Source organism: Phyllostomus discolor, chromosome 3, assembly GCF_004126475.2.
Source record: "Phyllostomus discolor isolate MPI-MPIP mPhyDis1 chromosome 3, mPhyDis1.pri.v3, whole genome shotgun sequence".
In the NCBI taxonomy this organism is placed as follows: domain Eukaryota; kingdom Metazoa; phylum Chordata; class Mammalia; order Chiroptera; family Phyllostomidae; genus Phyllostomus; species Phyllostomus discolor.
Window position 1 is genome coordinate 90,855,364 of NC_040905.2, and position 25,972 is coordinate 90,881,335.

A 25,972-nucleotide genomic window follows, 5' to 3' on the forward strand; every position below is an offset into this window, starting at 1 on the left:
AAAGAGAGTAGATTGGCTTTTGAATACTCTACTTAAAGGAACTCATCCATTTAACACATCTTCGATGGGCCCTATTGCATGCCAGTATACGTGCCCTGGTGCTGGGAATGCAAGTGGGTAAGACTCATGTGTCCCCTGCCCAGAAGGAGGCAGCAATCCAGCTCAGTGTGCCATGGGCAGCCTCCCCTGCCCATGGCCTTGGCAGTCCCTGCCCTTCTGCCTTTTTCTTACATGCTCATCTTTCTCTCATCAAAGCAACATGGGTGGGCCTGATTGCCAGGTACCGGGAGGTCTGGAAGTCTATTCCAAATGCTCACACATGTTAAGCACAGGAGAGAGTCACATAACCCAGATTCACAGGATTGGGAATGACTCTTAGGGAGAAGCGATGTCAGCTAAAACATGGAAGAATAAGGACCAGCCTAGGGTGTGCTGAGAAGCACCATCCAGAGAGAAACATGCTGGAAGGACTACCAGTGAGGGAGCAGAGTGAAGGGGGTGGAAAGGCAGCCCCTGCAGCGAGCACACTGGGTGGAGGGAGGCAGGGAGGGGCCAGGGTTAACTAGGGCCCTTAGCCTGGACCCTAGGGACAATGGGAAACCATGAAGCGTGCTGGGTTTGGGGATGACCCGATTAGGTTTGTAGTTCATCCCTTCACGCAGAAGCCCAAGGCTGCAACAGCGAGGAGAGAGCTGTTCGAGGATTTGTCAAATCGATGCAGACATAAAAGGGTGGGAATGTGAGTTGTCTTTTTTCCTCATGAACCAGGAAGGTTCCAGAAGATGTCGTGAGCAGAATGAACAATAAAGCAATCACTAGCTATGGGTGGCCTCAGTGGGAGCTGCCAGCTCCTGGACCAGAGGAAGGAGGGACTTCCTGGTTCACCAGAAGGGACTCTGGGACAGATGTGCACGAGCAAACACTCCCATCTTGTGGCTGAACGAAGTATTGCTACTGTGTTCACAAAGGGGCCTGCGGGAACCTTGATTCTCATTCTGAAAGCCAGGGGCAAGGAAGTCGGGGTTGCATGTTAGCTGTGGACCCCAGGAGGTTCCCCACCCCTCTGTCTTATATAACCCTGAATAATGGAGAAAGTGTACATAAATATACAATGTTACTAGTGACTCTGGAATAGGTAACCACATTTTTCATTTTGTTTATACATATTTTAAAAGTTTCTATTATTCACATGTATTACTTTTGGCAGGAGAGAGAGGGACAGACAGACAGACAGACAGAGAGACAGAGAGTGTCTGTTTTGGGGAACCAGGCTTCCTGAAGGACGCCTCTCCTGTCCTCTTCCTGGCCATGTCCTTCACGCCCCTTCAGCTCACACATACCCCAGCCTCTCCTCCCCATGGCCTTGGCAGTCTTAGCCCTTCTGCTTTCTCTCGTGTGCTCACCTTTCTCTCACCAAAGTAACATGCTCCCAACCTGGGCACACAGGCGGGCCTGTCAGCCAGGTCCTAGGGGATCTGGAGGTCTGTCCCACACTTGCTGGTCTGTCCTGTGAGGCGCTGATGCTCAGTGAGGGCCAGGTCTGCCACATGTGTTGCATCTCGGGGGTCCCTGCCTGGACAGCTTTTCTGCATTGGAACAAATGGCTCATCTGGCTTATAGATTTGGTCACTCTTGTCACCTTCAGAGCTTCTGTCTCTCCTGCTTGAAACTCTTCTCGTGGGCAGGGAAGCTGCTCAACCTCACCTTTGGGGGGTTCCCTGATGCTGGTCTAAGGTACTGGAACATTCTGAGGTGTCCCCCAGCACTGGTGCCTGCAGAGCTTCCCAGGAGTCTGCATGAGTCACTCGTGGTGTTGTCTTCTTTCAGCAAGTTCCTGATCTGAGCTGAACTCCTTGTCCTCAGTCCTGAGGTCACCAACTGAAATCATGCATAGAAAGTCCAAATTTACCCTTTTGCTGTGCCAAAAGAAAGCCATTGAAATAAAACCCATGCCTATCACAGGGGATCGGTTACATAAATCATGGCATATGACATAGCAATAAAAAATGAGGTTATAGAATAACGAATGATCATACATTAAAAAAAAGTTATAAACACTATATATGTAGTGAGATTGAGTTACTTTCATTTTGTTTTTATGCATATTTGTATTTTATAATGAAAATGTACTACTTTTATAAGAAAACCCCCCCAAATTATTATTTTACAAACTTGGGAAATGGATCAAGAAAAAGCAGGGTCTGAAGCGGCAGTGGGGCGACAGGAGGGGAAGTCTGAGAGGTTTGGAAAGAAGACCTTGAGCTCTGTGGGCCGCATGGGGAGAGCGTGGCTGCACAGGCAGCTGAGGAAGTTGCCCCAAGGGACCAGCGTTAGTGAGCTCCAAGGGGTGAAGTCCCGGGTACCCCTGGGGGCGGCGGGGGCTGGTGCAGGACAGGTAAAAAGGAAGGGGCCCGAGGAGAGGGAAGAGAGCAGGGTTGAAGGGATGGCCCTGTGCTGGATAAAGAACTCATACACGTCACAAATAATAATTTAAAAATAACTTTTATATGTAAACACTTTGTAGTTTACATTTCTCCTTTACTTTCTCCTCTATTACTTTATTTGATGTTTGCTGATGGGGAAACAGAAGCTCAGAGAAGCTAAAGGACTTGCCCAAGGTCGTACAGCTGATATGCAGTGGAGCCAGGACCTGAATCCAGGTGGTTTTGGCGTTCTGCTGGGTGACGAGTCAGTTGTCCTTCATGAACTCGGGCAGTGAAGGTGCACAAAGGCTTGAGGCCGAGGGGGACATTACAAATACTTAACTGCTGGTAGGGGTCAAACACTGACTGACAGAACAGGTGCTAGCTTCACCTGGAGATCCAGAGGCAGGGGCCCGGAAGCCTCCTGTAGGACCCAGTGGTGACCATTAGATGCTAGACCCGGGAAGGTTCTGAGGGTCAGTGGGAATCACTCTCGGGGCACTCCGGGATGCAGCAGAAGCTGCTTACCAAACCAGTCCAGAAGCATTTCAGGACTTTAACACCCCATCCATCCATTCTGGGGCGCACCAGGTGAGTGTCGTCCCTGTCTCTCGCCTCCCCCAGTTTGGCGTCCCAGAGATCCCAACAGAAACAGGAGACTCTGGAAGCGGCCTAACGAGTCTCTGATTTCCATGCAGGAGCTGAAATGAGCACACTCCGATAAGAAGAGACTAGAAGTCCCTCCTGTTGTAGGTGACCGCAGGCGGATCCAAGTCTGTGAGGTCAACTCTTGGCTCCTCCTGCTCATGCGGAGATCGGTGGGCACCGCTGCTTAAAGCAGCAAGCCCCTAGTGGCATCACTCGGCTTTTCAATGAACATGTATAGTCCTGTTGCAAAGCAGTGCCGAGTTCTGAGAATTCACAGCAAACGGAAACAGTGATGTACTGACACCTTTCTGAAGGAGGACACCGGAGTGTGCCCAGCCCCTCCACCCTGCCTGCTCCCAACTTGTGTTGGGGTGAATGTCTCACTGGGTCTGTTCTCTCGATTCCCAGTGCCCCTGCCTTTCCCTGAAGCAAAGCCCTCTCCACACACCCCACAAGGTGGCTTGATCTCCCAGGTTCCCTTCAGGTGCTGAACACAGGATACATGTAGGGAAGAAGAAAAGTTAATGTTATTGTCAATGAAGTTCTACGTGAGCTACACCATTGAGTGTGATTTGGCTAAAAAGCTATTGCACCAGAATTCAAAACAGCCCAGTACTGTACCTGCGTAACTCTTCAGGGAATGCAGGACACTTAGCTGTGGCCAGATGCCTGTGGATGACGGAGATGAGGGTTTGCATTCCCTTTGCTGTCCTCCAAGGAGCTCAGTTCCTCGGAGTTCTGGACTTAAGGCCTCATGCCAGTTTGATGATCCCACTTGGCTGTCAGCATAGACCTTAAGCTGTGATGTTCTGTCCTGCTTTACAACACAGGAGGGTCCAGGAAGAAGAAACAGAGGTACTGATCTCTTCCCCAGTTGGTTTAAGCATCATCCGGTACACCAAAAGGTTGTGGGTTCAATTCCTGGTCAAGGCACATGCCTAGGTTGCAGGTTTGATCTGAGGTCAGGGCGGGAGCAGGAGGTACCCGTTTGATGTTTCTCTCTCATACTAGTGCTCTTCTTTTTTCTCTCTCTAAAATCAATAACAAAAAAAGTCCTCAGGTGAGGATTAAAGAATTATTTTCTGATTACAAAGCAACATGTGTTCATTGCAAAAAACAATATTGGGTTGGCCAAAAAGTCCATTTTTTTCACTAAAAAAAGACATTTTTCATGTTCACCAATAACTTCATTGCTTTGGGGATTTTGAATATATCATGTTGGCCATCTCTCACATGATATAACGTTGATTGTTCTCAGTTAATGTCTCAGTTTGATTGTTACCAACCTCAACTGGTCTACCTGACCACGGAGCATCGTCCAACGGCAAATCTCCAGCACGAAACTCCGTAAACCACTTTTGATACGTTCGATCAGTCATAACACCTTCTCCATACACTGCACAAATCTTTTTTTTTTCAGTTGTGTTTTTTACCTTTCTTGAAACAATAAATCATAATATGCTAAAAATGTTGCATATCTTTTTCCATCTTCAGTGTTAAAATAACTATACAAAAATTCCCCAATTTTGATAAGATTTTTTTAAATGTCGATATGACAGCTGTCACAATACAATCTAACAAAATTGTTTTGAATGAAGTTAAAGACAACTAAGTGCTGCTAGAGGCATCTTTGGAAAAAACCCAAAGGAACTTTTCTGCCAACCCATAATTAAATGTTACAGAGTTTTAAAAAAAGATTTTACTTATTTATTTTTAGAGGGGGGGGAGGGAGAAAAAGAGGGAGAGAAACATACATGAAAGAGAAACCCACTTGCCTCTCTTTCACGTCTGACCCCCCGACCCCTGGGACTGAAGCTGCAACCCAGGCATGAGCCCCTGTCCAGGAAACAGACATGGGCAACATTTCGCTTTGCGGGATGATGCCCAAACAGCCGAGCTACACTGGTCAGGGCAATTAAACATCACATGTTTAGTAAAAATTTTCAAAGACAAAGTCCTTCATAATCCTATTTCCCAGAGATAATATAAAGTTATTTTTTAAAAGCTTCCTAGCTTTATTAAGGTATGGAATTAAAAGTTATATATATTTAAGATGTACAACCTGATTTCAAATTAAATTTTGATTCAGGTTTTGATAAAGGTTATTTTGAAAACTTTTATTTATATTAAATATAATTTGGGTCTATTGATATGACCATATTTCCTGATTTTCTCCCCTGAATGCCCTAGTGTCAAATATTCTGTCTAGTCTTTGTGCAAGGAAGTCAGAAACAAAGCCAGAAATTCCAACCTACCTCTCCCAGTTGGTTTCTAAAACTTGGAAACAGTACCCAGGTCCTTTGTTAGGGCACTTGTATTAGTATTCTATTACTGGGCAGCAGATTACTCTAAAACTCAGCAACTTAAAACAACAAACAGGATTTTGCTTAGTCTCTGAGGGCAAGAATCAGGGAGCAGCTGAGCTGGGTGGTTCTAGCTCAGGGTCTTATGAAGATGAGGCCAAGATGTCTGCTGAGACCGGGAATACTTTCAGACTTCGGATTCGTGTCCCCAGAGATAACGAGTTTGCCAAGAACAGAATGTAGAAAGGTAACACACCTCAGGGCCTCACGGTTACTCTCTCGGCGAGGAGGTGCACGGAAGGGGTACGGAGTCAGAGCCCTTACTTCTCGGTTTCAAGAAGAGGGTGAATAAGGAGCTCCAGGAATGGAAAGCATAGCCAAAAGTGTGACCCCTGCGTCTGGTTCTGTGTTGTGGAAGAATATGTATTTTAGTTTCCGTAGAGGACGATTTAAAAGTTGAGTGGTTTAAACAATGCTATAAATGAAGCATACCCAGGTAAGAATGAGAATCAAAATGTTACATGAAAAAAACACCCCAAAACTGTAGGAAGTTATCCAAGGTCTAATTTATGTCCCAAAGGTAAAAGACACGAGCTAAGTGGAACAGAGAAACACAGCACTAGGACACCACAGATTCGGCCTTTCTTTGGAGGAGGACGGACCCCTCCCTATTCTTACACACTCGTGCTCTCTTCTAACTGCTGGTCCGGTCCATTAAATTCTCATTCCACCCTCTAGTATGAATGAGCTCTACCCTCTCTCTACTGCCCAGGTAGTTTTCCCAGCCCCAGCTCCCGGAGCGGACAGACTCTGGCACTGTGCGCAGACCAGTGTGGTGGGTCTCGGTGATGAGAGGTGGTCCGCATGGGTCACAGCGGGGCATTTAGAGAACATCTACCAGGGGCGTCCCATGTTTTGGCATGTCAGGGCCACATTGGAAAAAGAAGAGTTGTCTTGGGCCACACATTGAATACACAAACACTAACGAAGACTGATGAGCAAAAAAAAAAAAAAAAAGTTTTAAGTAAATTTACAATTTTGCATTGGCCCGCTTTTATAGCCATCCGGGGCACCCCTGCTCCAACTCACTCACATTACAGAAGGGGGCACTCAGGCACAGAGAGGATCAATGAATTGCCCCAAATTAAGGGTCAAGCCCACGGCTGTCCACTCATGCCTGTATTTCCAGCACAAAACACAATGCCTGACACAGAACAGACTCTCAAGCATTTAGTTAATTTCATTCTAAGAACAAACTGCTAAAATACTTCAAGTTAAAAATTTTTAAAGGAAGTGGTCCTAAAACAGAGACTTACCAGCCAAAGGCAATATGTGGATCTTGTTTGGGTGGTGATTCTAACAACCATAAAATTGTGTGTTTTTTTTAATCCTCACCCAGGGACATGTTTCCACTGATTTTTAGAGCAGAAGGGACAGAGAGAAACATCAATTGGTTGCCTCCCATATGCGCCCCAAACAGGGATGGAACCCACAACCTAGGCATGTGCCCTGACCGGGAATCAACATGCAACCTTCCCGTGCACCGGAACCACACTCCAACCCAGCTGAGCCATGCAGCCAGGGCAAAACAATTGTGAATTGTTTAAAAATCAGAAAAATGTGAGTGAGCATTGTTGATATTAAGAAATTGTTTTAAATTTTTTACTTGGGATAATGTTGTTGGGGTTGTGCTTTAAAAAGGAAAATAGTTTTAGAAACATATAGTGCAGACTTTACGGGTGAAATGGGGTCTGAGATTTGCTCAAAAAAACCTCCAGTGTGTGTGCCGTGGGGGTGGGGGTGGATGGAGAGCAGATGAAAGGATTGGCCAGATGTCAATAATTGGAGGTGGTGATTGGTACAGGGAGATTACTAAACTATTCTCTCTACTGTCATATATATTAAAAAATCTTTTCAAATGTAATTCTCTTATCTCCTAGAATTACTGCCGAGTTACCTATCAGGAGATAAAGGCATATGTTGTGAACTGTGTAGAATTTGCTTTAAAGTACAACACACACACACAGGAAGTGTAATGGAGCATGGAGGAAAGAAGGGCAGAACATAAGGGACCCTGAGCTATGGAGACTGGGTGCCCTGTGATGGGCCCATGAGAGTTCACTGTATTATTGTATTCTCTTCCGTGGAACTGAAATTTTCCAAAATCAGGTTTTCATTTTTTAAATGAATTTTGTGTTTTTCAGAAAGTGTCTGAAATATCAAGGAGCTCATGAGTTTATCTGAAACTTAACCTTCCTATGGCACAAGTGGGCCTCCTTGGAGACTTCTCCAGTCAAGAATGACCCCAGCAATAAGTGGGGCCTGTGTCCTTGGTCACCCAGAGGTCGACTGGTGTGGGTGGGGGTGGGGAGGCGACCTTGCTAAAAGGAATCTTCTAGCCAGGAGCAGGCCTGTCCACACTTAAGACAGCACGTAAGGACCAGGAGGTTTGGGATCCCATGAGGTTCTGCCGTGTCCTCAGGAGCTCATGCCGGTGGCTGAGGCCTGAGATGACCTTGAAGGAGCAGATCCTGGAGCTGCTGATGCTGGAGCAGTCCTGTCCATCCTGCCCAGGGGCTCGGAAGATCAGGTAACGCGGAGGACATCGCTCCAGCCGCCAGAAAAAGTCCTCACCAACCGGAGGGCGAGTGGGCTGAGGTTCGCCCCGACCACCTTGGGGAGTCGTAACCTCTTGGCGGCCCCCGCCCAACTACAATTCCCAGAGTCCTTTGCGGTGAGCCTTAGGCTTTGGGTTCGCCGCCTCAGGACCTTCTGTGAACTGGGCCTGCACGTGGCCGAGAGCAGAACAGTCCCCCACCCACAAGGCTTCCAAATGGCCGGCTGTGCGCCACTGTAACCAGCCGTTGGTTCTGGGGCCCAAGCACGCTGAAACATTCGGCTTGGCTTGGGCTCTGGGAAGGCCGGACTACATTTCCCAGGAAGCTCAGGACACAGGCCACTCCTGGTGGTACAACACCAAAACAGTAATGAGGAATCGTTGCCAAGGAGACAGCTCCGGGGATTTGGGCTCTTTGAGCCCGTGGACAGAGGAGCGGAAACTGAGAAGACTCCTGGACACAGTGGTGAAGGACAATGGGAAATTCGGTTATAAAACAGCGTTAAAGAGGACAGCCCCTTCTGTTTACCCTTTTGTTTCCATGGTCGCTCAGGGATGCGCAAGCGTCGCACAGCCAACTGGGAAGTGCAGGCATCGTTGCCTTACGGACTAGGGGAAATGTAGTGCTTGATGAACAGTCACTGCTCTTAGCACCTACGAAGCTTGCTGAGCAAAGGGGACAAAAAGCTTTCTTGTCGACTCAAACACAAATTAACTTCTGTAATATTTCCTGACTCTGTGCCTTTCTCTTCATGCCAGCCCCCAGTGCTGTATCATTTCCGCAACCTGCTCCCAGTCTTGTTGGCCTTAAGCCTGTTCTCTACGCTGCCACCCAATTGTCCCTGCTGTGCTTCAGGCTCTCTAGTGGCTAACACAATCAAGGCCAGGTCCCTTGGCTGGCGTGTGTCCTTGACCTAACCGACTGTCTCTCACCAGTCTCCTTGTACATAAGAACCATCCTCTAAATCAGGGGTGTTCAACCTGCAGCCTGGGGACCACATGCTGCCCATGATGGCTATGAATGCAGCTAAATACAAAATCATAAATTTACTTAAAACATTTTGAGATTACTTTGGTCATTACACGTTGCAGTATATTTAATGTGTGTCCCAAGACAACTCTTCTACCAGTGTGGCGCAGAGAAGGCACCAGAAGTTTGGACACCCCTGCCTAAATCATTGACTTTCAACCAGTGTACCATGGCACACTGGTGTGCCACAAGAACTTTTAAAATGTTCAAAACTTATTTAGTCAGGGGCACTGACCTCTTTTCCCATAGACTGTCAAATTTTAAAAAATGACAATAGCCATTGGTTTGAATGAATCAAAATTATACCTATTTTTTCTATCAGATCAGAAAAAAATATTAATTTTTTTGGAATGCCACAGAATTTTGGTAATTAGTTTATGTGTGCCAATGGATGAAGAAGGTTGCAAATCGCTGCTCTAGGTGGCTCTTCATCTCACGTGACTAATGCGTTAAAGCGATTGTAACTATTTTTTTTAATGTAGAGCACAACTACCTGCTTTTAACAGTTGCACCCTAACGAGGGTGATAAATTCCAGGAGTAGTTAGATTTGAAAAATACTCTTGAAAAGCACTTGAAATATGTTCTTTTTAAGTACAAAACCAAGTTCCTCATACTCTGATAAAATTGTAATTTTATTTCTCTGAACAAAATATTTTATTATACGATACAGTTAACTCATACATAAGTGTTTTCTAGGCCTCTGTAAAGTCACATAAAGGATTTTGAAAGGATGGTTCTTGTATAAAGTACTTATTACAAAACTCCAGTAAGACTATAAATGTAAGATAGGTGTGTTTTATTTTGCACAACATTTTGAATGTCTAAGATCTATAATTATGCCTTATCCAAAGAGCAGTAAGTGTGGCATGGATCTGTACTGAGACTTTGGAGAAGGGAGGCATAATTTTTGTTGTTGTTGTTGTTGTTTTGTGGGGTTTTTTTTTAGTGGCTGCTTATCGTTTATTCTCGTGCATGGCTTGGATAGTAAAGAGTGGGGCTCTCTCAACTTCCTTTTTGGTGTTTTGCTATTTTGATATAAAAGAACCCAAGTGTTTCTGCTTGCTGCGGTCTGTCTAGTCTATGGGATAGGGTAGAGAGGGGGCAAGGGGGTCTAGGAGAAGGGGTGCGTGTGGGACTCAAAGAGCCTAGTGCCTCTGGAAGTCTAGTGGCTGGCGGTGGCCACTCAGGATGACAGCCCCGCACCCCTGCCACCAACTGTGTTGGCTTTGCCAGGCTGTTTCCTTCTGGGTTCCTGAGCCAGGTCATAGGTGGTGATGCTGCTGCAGGCCTGAGTGCTCTGGGGACTCCAGCACTGTGGCCATGAGGCAGAGAGGGGAGGCATACTTTTAAAGCCTATCAAAAGCCTAGATAGGAATGAACTGTAGAGTGCAGAAAGACAGATGAGGTGTTGCTCACTTCAAAGCACTAAAAACTTTCCTTTTGAAGTGGGAATAGTTGGAAGACACACAATTTCCATTGGCTTTTAACTTTAGTAGGAAGAATGGCCTATATCATAAATGTAGGAAATTATTTAACTGATAAAGCAGCGAGGAAGTAACATCAAAAATATGTTATCTATTCTTAACATTCAAAAGCAGAATTTCCTCCCTCCTCATTTATTTAGTTTCTTTGGTTTTGGTTTTTAAAACGTGAAATCATTTCTTGCCAAGGACAGAGTACATTTGTTGAGAAAGCATCAGCCACGGCCAGAATCTTCATGTAATTCTCAACAATCAGGTAGGGGAGGCTAAAGTCAAGATCAAGAAGAGCCATCATCCTGAGTAATTTTCCTAAGTGGTACAAACGCAGTTACCTTCTCAGTGGGTCAAGAGTAGTGCTTTTGTATTAACTCATATATATGCCCTCAGGTACTACAAAGCTCTACTCTTAGTTGTAGCAATTTAGCCTGCCTACTGACATAACGATCATCTGGTGTTTTACAAAAAGTATAGTGAACTCCAGGAGCTTCCCTGAGCAATTTCCAGATATGGGCATTCTAGTTACAACGTAAGTGAATAAATTAAGATTGTCTTTCCAACAGATAGAGCTCCAGAATACTACTTGCTCATTTGCTTGGTTCCAAGAAATATGAAGCTAGTTCTATTAGCAACGTGCTTGCAAACCACTTTCAACTTCAAAAATGGTTATTTGCCATGCTGTTGTTGCTCTGGGTGTGTTGCTTAACTAGATTTAGTCTCAGAGGGTGTGACACTCTTAGATCCACTTGGTGACTCTGCCCAGTTACCACAGACAGCAGAAAGGCCAGGGGTCCGGTTCTGTCCCTAAAGTGCTGGATCTGGGACTAGTTATTTGTCATCCTCTTCCCCCAAACCTGCCGCTGCTTTTCCATTAAAGCCTCAGTGAATGGCACCTGTATTTGGCTGAATAATACCCCTTCCTCCAAATACCTGGTCCTGATCCCTGGAACCTGTAAATGTTACTTTTCTTGAAAAAAGCCCCTTTGCAGATGTGATTCAGGGTCTTTAGATGGAGAGATTATCCTGGATTATCTGAGCAGGCCCTGACTGCAATTGTAAGGGTCCTTATAAGGTAGTGAAAGGGAAATTTGAGTCAGATACACAGAGAAGGTAATGTGCAGAGGGAGCAGAGATTAGAAGATTCTGGCCTTGAAATTTGTAGTGATGCCACCACTAGCCAAGGAGTGACAGCAGCCACTTCCATACTGGTGCTTGCAATCCAGCACTCATGCCGCCATCAGAAGGTTTCTCTAAAACAGAGATGTGACCACGCAAACCTGTAGTAAAAGGCTTTCAGTGGCATCTGAGTGTCTGGAAGATGAACCCCTAACTCCCGAGAGGCCCTTCACCATCTGACCCCTGTTTTCTCTTACTGCCACGCCCCTCCCCTGCACACTCACACTCACTCCCCTCCATTCCCCTCCCCTGCACATTCACTCACTCACTGCTCTGCACATTCAACTTGAGTCATGCTGATCCACTGATCTTCCCATATGACTAGGCTACTTTATGTGTCTGTGGCTTTCAAGTGCATTGTCACATCTATGATACAAAGAAAGAAATCTTATGGCCACCATATGCTAACATATGCATGGCACAAAAATCATTATTCAGTTAGATGCCCTGGCTGGTGTGGCTCAGTGGATTGCGTGCCGGCCTGTGAACCAAAGGGTAACCAGTTCAATTCCCAGTCAGGGCACATGGGTTGTGGGCCAGTTTCCCAGTTGGGGGTGTGTTAGAGGCAACCACACATTGATGTTTCTTTACCTCTCTTTCTCCCTTCTTTCTCTTCTCTCTAAAAATAAATAAATAAATATATAAATATTTTAAATAATCATTGTTCAGTTAGAAAACAGTTCTGTGAAATAATTCAAAACCAGGATGCCAAGGCCAGCAATCTTAGTTTATCCTTCCCTTGAAAGGACTGATGGTTGAAACCACATCCCTAAAAGTCCAATTTAAACACACACACACACACACACACACACACACACACACATATCAAATTATGTTTTTTAAATGCCATTAAAAATGTCCATCGATAAGAATATATTTCAGCTAGTTATTTAAAATATCTAGTATAAAATGCCATACCATCAATGGTTCTGTGAAATATTATGCAACTGTAAAAAAACAAGGCAGCTCTCTATACATTTATACAAATCTCCAAGATAAAAAAAAGTGACTAGTTTGCCACTGTGTCCATTAATAAAACACATGTGTAAATGCACAGACTGGCTCTGACGGAATGTGGGGGGTACGGGTGGGGGCTTCTGGGAGGGGGAACGGAGCCGAGGGACACGGAAGACAGGGAGACTTCTCACTGAATGTCCTGTTGTATCTTGTGCGTGTGTGGCCTATTAAAACTGAAGACATTTTTCTCAGTTCAAAGGCTTACAAGGGTTATACTCTGGCCATTAACATCAATGAAAGCTGCCAGGTTAATTTTCTGTTGAGCTTTGGGATAATCATAAAAAAAACAGATAATAATAATTTAGTTTTCTTTCTGAGCTTGTATTCTACAAGATCAATTATTATCACTTAGGCTATTATGTAAAGACAATTTGCCTCAGTCTGCAGTAACGTTATTGTGTGTTCTTTGCCTATGCCCCAACTGAGAGCTGGTTGGACAGGAATGTAAGGAAATTCACCTGGGCTGAAAGTGTGCTGGAGGATAGCCCAGGCGGTTCCCTAAGAGTTGACTGTAGTTCAGCCTAATGTTACCAGGGGGTCGTCATTGTCTGCAAATGCCACACAGCGACATTTCAGCCTCCCTCACTGTCAAGTGAGGTGCCCCCAACCGTATTTATTCATCTCAAGCACCTCTTCTTTCCTCTCTCAGTTGAGAAGACCTACATCTAATTTTTGATCTATTTAATGTATTTTCAGGTTAGCTATGTAAAAAATTACAAATATAAAATTATGAATGAATAATAACTCCTAAGATTATTATTAGACAAACTTGTTTGTACAAAAACTACAAACTCACCTTTGGTTATTTTCAGCATTAAATATTTTGAGCATTTTCAAAAATTAGGTCTTATTACAACACTATATTGCTTTTATTTTATTTTTTAGAGAGAGGGGGAAGGAGGGAGAAAGAGGGAAAGAAAGATCAATGTGAGAGAGAAACATTGATCAGTTGCCTCTCATGCACGCCCCAACCAGGGACCAAACTCATGTGTCCTGACCAGGAATTCAACCGGCGACCCTTCACTTTGCAAAACTGAGCCACACTGGTCAGGGCTATGTTGCTTTTTAAAAATTTTATGAAATAGTATTTAAGAATTAAATTCCCCTGAGGTCATAAATTACTTTTTAGAAGATATATATGTATTCTACTTTGTGTAGTATCCAGATATCAAGGATATCTAAATAACAGTGAAGTATTAGAAAAGTTAAATGGTATTATTCTTCAAAACATCTTAGGTGAACTGTACACCAATGTTCCTAGCAAATTACAACAGCCAAAAGGTGGAAACGCCCCAAATGTCCATCAACAGATGAATAGATAAACAAAATGTGTTCCATACACACAATGGGATAGGACTCAGCTTTAAACAGGAAGGAAATTCAGACACTGCTACAACATGCATGAGCCTTGAGGACACTATGCTAAGGGAAGTAAGCCAGTCACCAAAGGACAAACACTGTGTGATCGATCCCACTCATGTGAGCCACCTAGAGTGATCAGATTCACAAAGCCAGAGAGTAGAACGGTGACTGCCAGGGGCCGAGGGGTATGGAATGAAGGATTAGCGTGGAGTTTCAGTCTGGGACGATGAAAACATCGTAGGGATGGAAGGTGGTGATGGCTGCACAATAACAGTGTGAATTTACTTAATGCCACAGAATGTACACTTAAAAGTGGCTAAAATGGTCAATTTTATGTTATGTACATTTTACAATTAAAAAAGGATCATGGTATTGTGAAAATTTTATAAATATCCTAAGTGTTTAGGTAAACCTTCTTGTAGGTTTATAATGAAAGTATCATTGCATTTCCTACTATTGTAATGGGGGTAGTATTTTGAAAATATTCACCTGCCATATTCTTAATACCCGCCCACCTCAAATCATGTTTTTCTCCCAGTAAGCTGAGCATGGAGAAATGACTGGACAGGTCAGCTATGGCACAGGGTAAAGTGACCCTGCTGTACAGACACAAAGAGACTAGGGATGGGTGGGGGACACGGATGGCTCGAGGACATGTGCAGGGCCAGCCCCAACCAGGATGGGGCCAACTCAGCCTGGGACTGCTGCTTCCACGGGGAGAGCCCAAGCCGGCCTTGCCAGCCTTGCAGCCGGCGGGAGATGCCAGTGGGCAGCCACTGACATCTTGACAGAGGTCAGAATGGGAACCAGAGGTCCTGCGCTTGCAACAGCTGCCCCACCCAACCAGGACACAAACACTGTCCAGACACTCTGATACTGTGTTAGTGCATGCAGGGGAAGTGGATTATAATCTTGAATTAATTAAATATTTATTAGAGACCGAACTAACCCAAAAACATTTAAATTGCAAGAGACGGAGATACAGTGGATTCCCATTATTTGTGGTCATCACGGTCTACAAAGCCACCGCAAAGACTGTATTAGTAAACACCGAAGCTCTGCTCCTGGGGAAATACGGGGCTAGGCTCAGACAGAGAAGAGATGGAATGATTCAACTCCTTTGGTGACTGGTACCTTCAAGCAGGCAAAGAAAATTTCTTCTAGAGCCACGGGAGAAGAAATATCAGTACCTGGTAAGATTTCAGACCTGCACTGAGTGGGAAGAAGCTGACCTCACCTGGGGTGAGGAAGAGTCCAGATGAAGGCTAGTTAGGTAATAATTGACATCTCCTCACGGTCTCTGCTCTCAGACATGGAGTTGATGATGCTTTTTAAATACTTCATGAATTCCATCCGGATCTCTTCAGGGTCATCCTCAAGATTCGAGTGCACCAGCTTCAGCTTGTTCAAGGGTGGTGCTTAAAAAGGAAAATAAGGCAATTAGGCATGAACTTTTACTGGAGGCCATTCTAGTTCCAAATGGCCACAACCTTATAGAAGCCAATTCACTCAACTTTCTAAAGTCCAAAAATAAGTTGTGTCTTGCTTGACATGATTTAACACAGGAAGGTTTCGCCACATTGCCACCTGACAACAGGATGACAACTCTATAAGCCACTGCCAGGTCCTCTTCGTTCTTATACCAGAAAGGAAGACATTGCTGAACATTGTGAGTTATTTTCTATGATCACACTGTCACATCTATAATGGTGTGTGTCCCGTGCAGATTCAAGTTTTTCTTGAGAAAAGGCCAGTTAGGAAAGAGTGACCCTGGTAATGCTGATGAGCAGCTAAAACCAGGTGTTTCCCCTCTTGGTGTCTACCTGCTTTTAAAGTGTCTATACCCTGGCCTGGATGGAATGGCAGATCTTCCAGTCTGGCAATTCTGATTTACATGGTGAGAAAAACAAATGCCTAGGACACACCAGATGCTCACTAACTGCACACAGATACTGCTTTCAAGGACAAAGCCACGGCTGGGTAGCTCAGCTGGTTGGAGCACCATCCTGACACACCAAAGGTGTGAGTTCGATCTCCAGTCAGGGCACATATTAGAATCAACCAATGAATGCATAAATAAGTGGAACAACAAATTGATGTTTTTCTATCTCTCCCCCTTCCTTTCTCTCTCTAAAAATCAATTAAAAAAACAAAAACAAACACACAGAGCAATATACAAATGCCCGGAACATTGAAGACAAAAGAAGAAAGGAGAATTGCAGTCTTCTTACACAAAGACAGGTTTCCTTTCTCACTGCCAGAGCCTGGTTTGTGGTGTGCAATTAACAGACACTGAGTATCCTGTAAGAACTGCTGTTGAACAAAGCAGGAATACCACATCTCGATTTCCTTCAGGTGGCTTGGGATGTCAGCGTTGAAGACAATCACCACCCCGTGAGAGTCCTTCATCAGGGCTGGCCAGCAAGATTCGAACCTGCAAGGCAGCAAAGAATTCACAGTGAACATTAGGTGGTTCCGGTTTCTAATGGTGGACTTTAAAAATAGTAGCTTACTATTGCTAACTGGTGGATGACTTCTCACTGTATTGAAACCCAATCATTAAAGTTTCAAGAGCAATGCATGTTCCAAACAATTGACCAAGCCCCTAATACATGCTAGGGAGTGTGCTAGGCCAAGGTGCTTGGTGGGAAGCTGATTTTTTAAATCATTTGATGAAGAAAATCCTCTTAAAGGAAACATACTTTGGATCTCCGCCACAATCCCACAGCTCAAATTCGCACCCCGTGCCTTTGTTGTTGCTGGCAACATGTGGGTTCTCAAATTCCAGGATCCTAGAAACAGAAACAGCAGCAACATCTCTTTGGAAACATTATGCTTTTGGAGTGCCATCAGCACCCAAAGCAGATGGTGGGTGATGGACAGGGACTCTCTGGGACACAGATTCATTCATCAGGGCTCACCTCACTCCTTGGGTTGGGTTGTATTCAGTGATGTCAGAAGATTCTGTCAGGAAGTTGGCCAAAACGGTTTTTCCACTCTGAAAGTGAAGGTAATAAAAAATCTTTTCTAACAAGCAGGAGAGTAAACCATAAATGAGCCCTCCAGTAGCTGGTTTGGAAGCAGATGTGATGGAGTGCAGGCCGCAGCCACCTGGGATCACCGGAGCAGAGGGCTGCTCTGGTTGGGTGGACCTCGCTGACTTGGGCTGCATGGGCTGCACAGTCTGCTCCAGGGCCCAGGGAGCAGGGATTCCAGCACTGGCTCTGCCTCGGGGGAATTTTACCTACATGGATTTCCCTGGCTACCCCTCAGTTAACTCATCCAAGAACAGAAAAAAAATTTCATGTGAGCTTTTCCTCACTTGCTCCTCTCCACATTTTTAAGAAAAACCACAGTCTGTCACAGCTCATTATGAAGCCACTGAGGCCAAGAAAGGGGAAAGGAGCTCCTCTAAGTCAAAGAGAAGTTCACGGTCGGAGCTGGGCCCCAGGTGTGAGGACTCCTGGCTGGCTATGCCACACTCCCACGTAGAGCTGTTTCTCCCTCTGCGTGATACGCACTCTCATTTTTTAAAAAATGAACAAACAGCCCTCCTGGTCCCTCCACCCAAACCATCCATCTGTCTATCCATCCCACACTCTCTCCAAAGGTAACAACAATGATGTTTTTCAGATTTTTTTCCTACACATCTGCATCATCCATTTAATAAACACTGTATATGACCACATGTAAATTTTTTTTTCTCCACCCAAATTATTCCTCAGAAGGGGAATCTCTTATACTTAAATCCTTAGTGAAAAATATCTCAAATTATGCTCTGCAATTTAGTACAGCCTCCATCGATGCCAATCTGGGAGGCTTGTGCAGGTCACCGGCTGGAGTCAGGAAATAGATAAATAAAAGGAGGGGAAGGACTTAACATTGTTTTAGTAATTTTCTCTGAGAATTTGGCCTCACAAATCATCACTTAACAATAACACAGTAAGTGGCCATGTTAGAAATCATGAATATTTATCTACAGGATGAATGAATAAAACAAATGGCTTGATGTTATAGGAATAGTTCCTTGAGCTGGAATACATTTCCAGGAAGAGGTTCATACTCAGACTGAAAAAAGTGCTGTATCCTAAACTACTTACGTGGTGTGCTTTGTTAGGTGACTCAAAAAGTGGCTCTAATCATAGATGACTTTGGTGTCAAAGGTACAGGTGAGGGGCTTGAATAAAACTGTCATGAAATACAAGAATGGAATAAAACAGCATTCCTAAATTAACATAAGCTTAATGTACCTTTAAATGTGTATATAGCTACACTGATACATAAAACATTATAAAAGCACACTTGTATATTTCATTTATGCCCTTAAAGTTTATATATACTAGCTGGCTAAAACCAATTTTTTTAAGGGGGTGGGTTCTTATGGGGAAATGAAGAAATTGCCTGTTAGGCCCATAAGATACTTATTTTAAAGTGTCTACCTTGTGCCAGGTGCTGTTGAATAAATCACAAAGAGATGAAGTACTGATAGGTACCAGGATAAAAATTAAGCAGATTGATGTGATAGAATCTTTGAATTGGGTGGTCAAGGAAAGCCTAGACGAAGTTTAAACTGAGCTTTGAATGAGTAGACTGAGACTTCCAGGCAGAAGGAATAGCTGTTTCAGAGGCACCCGGACAGGAATGGGCACAGAATGTTGAAGGAACAGAAAGTCAGCCAAGTTTGAAGAGCAGAGAGGGAGACGGAAATGTATATGCAAAAATGTATTTTGTTGTTGAAGCTGGGTGATGGGTACTAGGAATTCATAGTTCTTTCTCCCTTGTATATGTTTGAGAATTTCCATTAAAATGGTATCTATGCTTGTTTTGCTTTTCCTTATTCTCTGCAGATTGTTATTGTCTATTTCACTTAATAATTTGTGTCCTGGATTCTCCATGTCAATACACAGACTTGCCATGTTTTGTTTAACTGCTACACAGTCCTCCAGAGTAAGAATGGACCTTAGCTTATATAGGCATTTTCTTACCGATGGCATCTAGGATGCTCCCAACTGTTCACTATCAACTGTTCACTATGACTCATGGGGAACATCCACAATAATTTAATAATTTTAAATATTAATGATTTGATCACCAAAAAAGCTGTTATCATTTTACAGCCCCAACAGAATCCTAGAGTACTCATTTCCCTATAAGCATCTGAACACAGGGTATTAATCAATCTTCTAAATTTTTCTTATCCAATCTGATGGGTAAACAAATGTCATCTTTTTGTTTAAAGTTGCATTCCTGTGACTGTGAAGCTGGGCATCTTTCTCACACTTATTGATCTGTTGGATTTCTTTTGTGCAGAGCCTTAGCTCAATTTTCTATTGAGTTCTCTTTTCTTTCCCAATTTCAAACTTGTGATCTAGCTATTAAGTCTTTGTAATGTAGTTTGCAGATACTTTTCCCAGGCTTTAACTTCGCTGTCATTTCTTTTAAGCCTTCTTCATTTTTGTGTTGTGCTTAAGAAGAACTTACCTATTTTAAGATTAAAAATGTATCTTTCTATATATTCACCTACTACAGTGGTTCTCAAAGTGTGGTCCCTGGCCAAACAGCATCAGTAAAATGCAAATGCTCATTCTTTTACTACTTCCAAGTTCGTTTGTTTTTTTACACGTTTAGTTTTAGTCCATCTGAATTTTATTTTTTTATATGGTGTTAAGTACACATAAAGGCTTACCCCCCGCCCCCCCCCCCCCGGCCATCGTCACACATACATTAATTGCTAATTGTTCCAAAACCAGGTTATAGTCCAGTCTTTCCTCCTGGTTTTCTCGTACCACAGACACATTCATTAGGGACAACCTCGAATGCAACGTGAGATCTAGGTTCTGGCTCCAAAACAACACTCACTATATCTTGGGCCTTGAGGCCTCAATGAAACAGGGTCAACGTCTGGAGGCTCAGCGTTCTCGGTGAGGCGGGCGGTGCACACCGCCTGGGCGGTGGGACTCCGTCCCATTTCCTGGGGGGCACCGGGAGCACCCCCGCCAACGCTCGCTGCGCCCGAAGCCGCACCCGGCCCCGGCCTCACCTCGCAGGGCCCCACGAAGAGAATCTTGGCCTTCAGCATCGCAGCCCGCCGACTTCAGGCCCACCGGAGCCGACTCGAGCGTTGTCTGAGACCGCACGGTTGTCTGGGAGGAGCCGCGGAAATCGCCGCGTGGATTGGCTGCCTTTGTTTCCATGGAGACGGGGAGGGGCCCGCGGGGGCCGACGGGAGTGAGCGGGCTCAGGCGCGGGTTCTGGGTGCTTGAAGGTGCTGGTGGGACTCGGTGACCCCCTGCAGGGTGGTGTGAGCTTCAGGCTGAAAGTCGGCGTGCAAAGCACAGGGACAGCATAGGAGGGAAACAAAAACCTGACCTGGATTCAGATTCTCTTCTGAGAGGGCCGGGGGGGGGGGGGGGCGGAGCGAAGAGCTGGCGAGTCTGGCTTCTTTGTCAAAAGGTTGGTTGCGGGTCCTTTTTAATTTTAATTTTTTAAGATTTTTATTTATTTATTTAGTTTCTTCCTCCCTCCTTCCCTCCCTCCCTTCCTTTCTCTCTCTCTCTCTTTCTTTCTTCTTATCTTTTTTTAGAGAGAGGAGAAGGGAGGGAGAAAGAAAGGGAGAGATGACCTGGCCCTCAACCCAGGCAGGGGCCCGGATCTGAATCTAACCTGGCAGAATCCTAAAGGTTAGGCTACTGTTCGGTTAGCAAGTCGGGCGCTCGACCCGCACCAGTCAGGGCATATTGCCCTCCTTGATCTCCCTTATTTCTTTCTCGCTGTTAACGGGACAGCTCAGACAAGCCATGCAGCTGGTAAGCTGGGGTTGGAACCAGCCCTCTGTCGCTTTTTCACTGTGGCATGATACTGGCCACGTTGAAAACGGATCTATCATATCTCTGGCCCAGTCTAGAAGAAGTCAAGGAAAAAACGAGCTTCTGGTCTCCGTAAAGGGATTCATCGCTCACCTCATTTGGGCGATAGGATAATGCCCTGACGTGTTCAATGTCAGTGCAGTGTCTGGATGCATTGCTGTTAAATTCATTCATTAGGTCTGTCTTAATTACAGACCCAGTCCAGAATTTCGGGTGAGGCCAGGAAATTAAGCGTCTGTGTGCTAAGAGTGCTGATACAAGATATGTTAGCCCACAAAGGTGCTCGCATGACTAAAAATACTACAACTCAAGCTTTAACTTTTGGTAGGCTAGTTATATAGTTTCTGTGTTACAAAGAACTTGTGAGTGAACTATAAGGAAGAGTCTGCTTCAATATCAAGATGTCATTAATTGATTGATTGGTCAAATAAATATTTTTTGAATACCTACTTTATACCAGGCAGTCTTCTAAGTACTAGGGATGATCCTGTAACTCTTGAATCTGCCATTCCAGTAGAGTAGGATATTCATTAAACAAGTAAATATTGGGTTGACCAAAAAGTCCATTTAGTTTTTTTCTGTAAGATAAAAGGCACATTTTTTCATTTTCATAATAACTTTATTGATTTGGATATTTTGAATATGTCAGCTATCTCCCACTATTGGATTCTAGTGGGTAGAGGCCAGGGGTGCTGATAAACATAAGACATGCATAAGACACAAAGCACTACTTGGCCAAAATGTCAGTGAAACCAAGAAACTTCACAAACCACTTTGACACATTTGACTGTCACAGCACCTTCTCCATACACTGCACAATTTTTTTTTTGCATTTCAGTCATGTTTTATCGTTTTGAAATGAAGCATAATATGCCAAAAAAATGTTGTGTGTTGTCTTCCATCTTCAATATTAAAATGGCTGCACAAAAATTCACCAATTTTGATGAGTATTTTTAGTGCACACTGATATGACAACTGTCACAATACAATCTAACAAAATTGTTTTGAATGAAGTAAAAGACAATTAAGCGCAACTACTAGAGCCATCATGTGGAAAAAACTAAATGAACTTTTGGGCCAACACAATAAATAACATACTCTCAGGTAGAGATAATTTTAGGTAGTGGTAAGTGCTATGAATAAAAATAAATCACCGAAGAGTTAAAGTGTGAAGGAGCCAATTTTGGACGAAAGGTTAAGGCAAGACCTTGGTGCAGAGGTGACGTTAGAGCAGAAAGCTGAGTGAAGAGAAGGCTCAGCCAAATAATGTGAAAGATCTGGAGGAAGAGCTTTCCAGCAGAACAGCATGAGTAAAAATGCTGAGGTGGAGATAAACTTGGCATGCTCCAAGATCAGCCCAGAGGGCCCATGAGGTGGGTGCAGGGAAAACAGGGGGGAATGCATGTAAGACTTTGGGAATTTATTATATGGTGATGGGAAGCCTGTGCCAGTATTGTATTGTATTTGGCTCTGTGTAGTAGAAACTTCACCGCAGCAATTTAACCAAGTGAGGGATTTACTGTTTTCTCACCTCACAAGGAATCAAAGGATGAGCATATGAGAACTGATGCAGCCGTTCAAGGAACAAGATCCCTTCTCCCTTTGTGTCCTGACATCTTTGGCATGGCTGCTTTACCTTCGTGTTTTTTGTTTTTTTGTTTTTGTTTTTGTTTTTCTTTTTAGGCAGGAACAAAGGAGAACAAATGTCAAAGGTTGTATAGCACTATGTCTCCCCTTTTCTCAGGAAAGCATAGTTTCCTTAGAATCCCTATTCAGTGATTTTTCCTATGTCTCATTGGTTAGAGTCCGATCACGTAGCCTCCCTAACTGCAAGGGAATCTGGGAAATGTAGGTTGTAGTTTTGCCTGTTGCTTTTCCCAAGAATGAGGGCAGGGGTGGTGAGAGGAAAGTTGACATTGGCTAGGAACCTGGTGAGCCAAAAAATCATTAAGGAGAGTTTTTGAACATGGGGTTGTCATGAGCTGATTTATGTTTTAAGCATCTTCCATGATTAAAATATTTGCTCATTTTTCACTATAGGCAGTTCACACATGGCAAAAATATTAAACAGTTGGTTTTAGTGTGGTGTATAACTGCTGTATATCAGTAATTTTTACAAGGTTTCATCCTAAACCTCAAGTCATGTAATTAATAATTTGTTTTATTTATGACCTAATTGTCTTTTATTAGTAAAGGCTCATGGAAAAGATCTTTTATTAAGCTGGTGACTTGACCTACATTTAATTTTCCTGCAGCATATGAAGTATTGTACCAGAGTGATATAGGATGTGTAATATTTTACTGATACAGCTATCTTTCAAAAGGAATACATTTTAGGATTTTGATATGAATCATGTACATGTTGATAATATGCACTGTTTATGATACATTTAGTGTTTCGAGAGATTTATTTAATTGCCTTTTGCCCACATATATTATGTAGTCTATTTGCAATTGTTTATTTATTTATTTAAATTTTAAACTATGTTTTATTGATTATGCTATTACAGTTGTCCCATTTTTCTCTCCTCTTTATTTCCTCCTGCTCTGCACTCCCCACTCCCAACAGCATTTCCTACCCCCCACTTAGTTCATGTCCATGTGTTGTACGTATAAGTTCTTTGGTTTCTCCATTTCCCATACTATTCTCAACCTCCTCCTATTTATTTTGTACCTACTATTTTTGCTTCTTATTCCCTGCACCTTCCCCCTCCATTCTTCCCCTCCCCCTCCCCACTGATAACCCTCCATGTGATCTCTATTTCTGTGATTCTGTTCCTATTCTAGTTGTTTGCTTTAGTTTTTGTTTTTGGTTTTTTTTTTAGGTTCAGTTGTTGATAGTTGTTTGTTGTCATTTTACTGTTCATAGTTTTGATCATCTTTTTCTTAGATAAGTCCCTTTAACATTTCTATAATAAGGGCTTGGTGATAATGATACTCCTTTAACTTGACCTTATCTGGGAAGCACTTTATCTGCCTTTCCATTCTAAATGAAAGCTCTGCTGAGTAGAGCAATCTTGGATGTAGGTCCCTGCCTTTCATGACTACAAATATGTCTTTCCAGCCCCTTCTCACCTGTAAGGTTTCTCGTGAGAAATCAGCTGATAGTCTTATGGGAACTCCTTTGTAGGTATCTGTCTCCTTTTCTCTTGCTGCTTTTAAGATTCTCTTATCTTTCATCTCGGGTAACGTAATTAGGATGTGCCTTGATATGTGCTTCCTTGGGTCCAGCTTCTTTGGGACTCTCTGAGCTTTCTGGACTTCCTGGAAGTCTATTTCCTTTGCCAGAATTGGGAAGTTCTCCTTCATTTTTTTTTTCAAAGAAGTTTTAAATTTCTTGCTCTTCCTCTTCTCCTTCTGGTTACCCCTATTAGATGGATATTGGAACCTTTAAAGTTGTCCCAGAAATTCCTAAGCCTTTCCTCATTTTTTTTGGATTCTTGTTTCTTCATTCTGTTCTGGTTGAATGTTTATTTCTTCCTTTTGGTCCAAACCATTGATTTGGGTCCCAGTTTCCTTCCCTCCACTGTTGGTTCCCCATACATTTTCCATTATTTCTCTTTGCATAGCCTTCATTTCTTCCTCTATTTTGTGACCATTCTTAACCATTTCTGTGAGCATCCTGATTACCAGTGTTTTGAACTCTGCATCTGATAAGTTGGCTATCTCTTCATTGCTTAGTTCTATTTTTGGAGCTTTGATCTATGCTTTCATTTGGGACATATATATATATATATATATGTCCCAAATATATATATATATATATATATATATATATATATATATATATATATATATTTGTCTTTGCATGCCTATTATGTAGTAAGGGGCAGAGCCTTAGGTATTCACCAGGGTGGGGCAACTCACATCACTGCAGTTGTGGTGCTGTATGTGAGGGAGGGGTCCCAGAGGGAACAGTGCCATTTGCTCGGCTCTCACCCTGTTTTCAGTCACTTCCCCCACTACCCACAAGGAGATTGTGCTCTTCTGGTGCTGATTCCTGGATGGGTGGGTTTGTGTATGGTCTAGAACCCTGTGAGTCTCTCCATTGAACTCTCCTGTGAGGCTGGGAGTTCCTACCACTGCCACACCCCCTACAGGTCTTTGTAGTCAGAGGTTTTGAGGCTTTATTTCCCCACGCTGGAAACCTGGGTTGTGGGGTCTCTCTTGCTCCCCAGTTGTTCCTCTTGGTTTATCTGCACACAAATGTGGGACTGCCTGGTCCACCAGCTGCCACCTCCTCCTCTCTGGTCCTTTAGCTGCCACCTTGCCATGAATCCTCTCTGTCCCTGTCCTTGCCTTCTACTGGCCTGGGTGAATGTTCCTTCTTTTACTCCTTGGTTGTTGGATTCTGTACAGTTCGCTTTTCTGGGAGTTCTGATTATTTTTTGTTTTTAAATTTGTTGTTGTCCTTCTTTTGGTTGTGCAAGGAGGCAAAGTGTATCTACCTAGGCCTCCATCTTGGCCAAAAGTCTATTTGTAATTGTTTTTTTAAAAGAGAATAGTTTTTGTAGAGAAACATTAGTGGGTGTTAATTATCTCCCCACCTGTATTTATGGGTGTTAGTTCAGCTGCTTTGCTAGCTGCAAAGCTGTATTATTAGAGTAAAAACATCTTTGTAAACAGTATGGGAATTAAAAAATAAAAATAAAACCATTTTCTTATAAAAAGTAGTGATCACTGGCTGCTGTGTGGAGCAGAGTGGGCAACAGTGGACATACAAGTGCCAGTGTGGAGCATCCCCATGTAACTAAGAGATGAATGATGATGTTAACAGTGGAGGTTGGACTTGGGACATAGTTTGAAGGTAGAGCTAGCAGAAATTGCTGATGGATTAGATGTCAGGTCTGAGGGAAAGAGGAGTTAAGGATGACTTCCAGGACATTGACTTATTTGGTTGTGTGAATGAGTTTTTCCATTACCAGACCTGGAAAGGCTAGGGGAGGGGTGGGGTTAGGAAGTGGGAGATTAAGAGTTCTGTCGGTTTTGAAATGCCTATTAGCAGTTGAGTGACAAATGGGATATAAGATTATGTACTGTATGGGAGAGGT

General features: G+C 43.6%; 1 protein-coding gene across 2 annotated transcripts; it reads right to left on the reverse strand.

The window, feature by feature from the left end:
- Window positions 1-14,970: 14,970 nt before the first annotated feature.
- Window positions 14,971-20,235, reverse strand: IFT22 (intraflagellar transport 22). 2 transcript variants are annotated; one of them, XM_028516722.2, is made up of 5 exons: window positions 20,096-20,235; window positions 16,977-17,053; window positions 16,758-16,847; window positions 16,287-16,489; window positions 14,971-15,473 (listed from the first exon to the last, which is right to left on the reverse strand). In XM_028516722.2, the coding sequence occupies exons 1-5, from the start codon at window positions 20,132-20,134 to the stop codon at window positions 15,325-15,327; spliced, it is 558 nt and encodes a 185-aa protein (XP_028372523.1). In that variant the 5' UTR covers window positions 20,135-20,235; the 3' UTR covers window positions 14,971-15,324. The 2 variants fall into 2 exon arrangements, with proteins under 2 accessions (XP_028372523.1, XP_035876666.1); XM_036020773.1 differs by lacking the exon at window positions 20,096-20,235 and adding an exon at window positions 19,915-20,067.
- Between the last annotated feature and the right edge of the window lie 5,737 nt (window positions 20,236-25,972).

Coding starts and splice junctions, on each gene's coding strand:
- IFT22 (XM_028516722.2), bottom strand. CDS start 20,134: ATGCTGAAGGCCAAGATTCTCTTCGTGGGGCCCTGCGAG. Junction 16,848..16,976: donor AACCCAACCCAAGGAGTGAG/GTGAGCCCTGAT, acceptor TTCTGTTTCTAG/GATCCTGGAATTTGAGAACC. Junction 15,474..16,286: donor GAAAGGAAACCTGTCTTTGT/GTAAGAAGACTG, acceptor TTCCTTTTTAAG/CACCACCCTTGAACAAGCTG.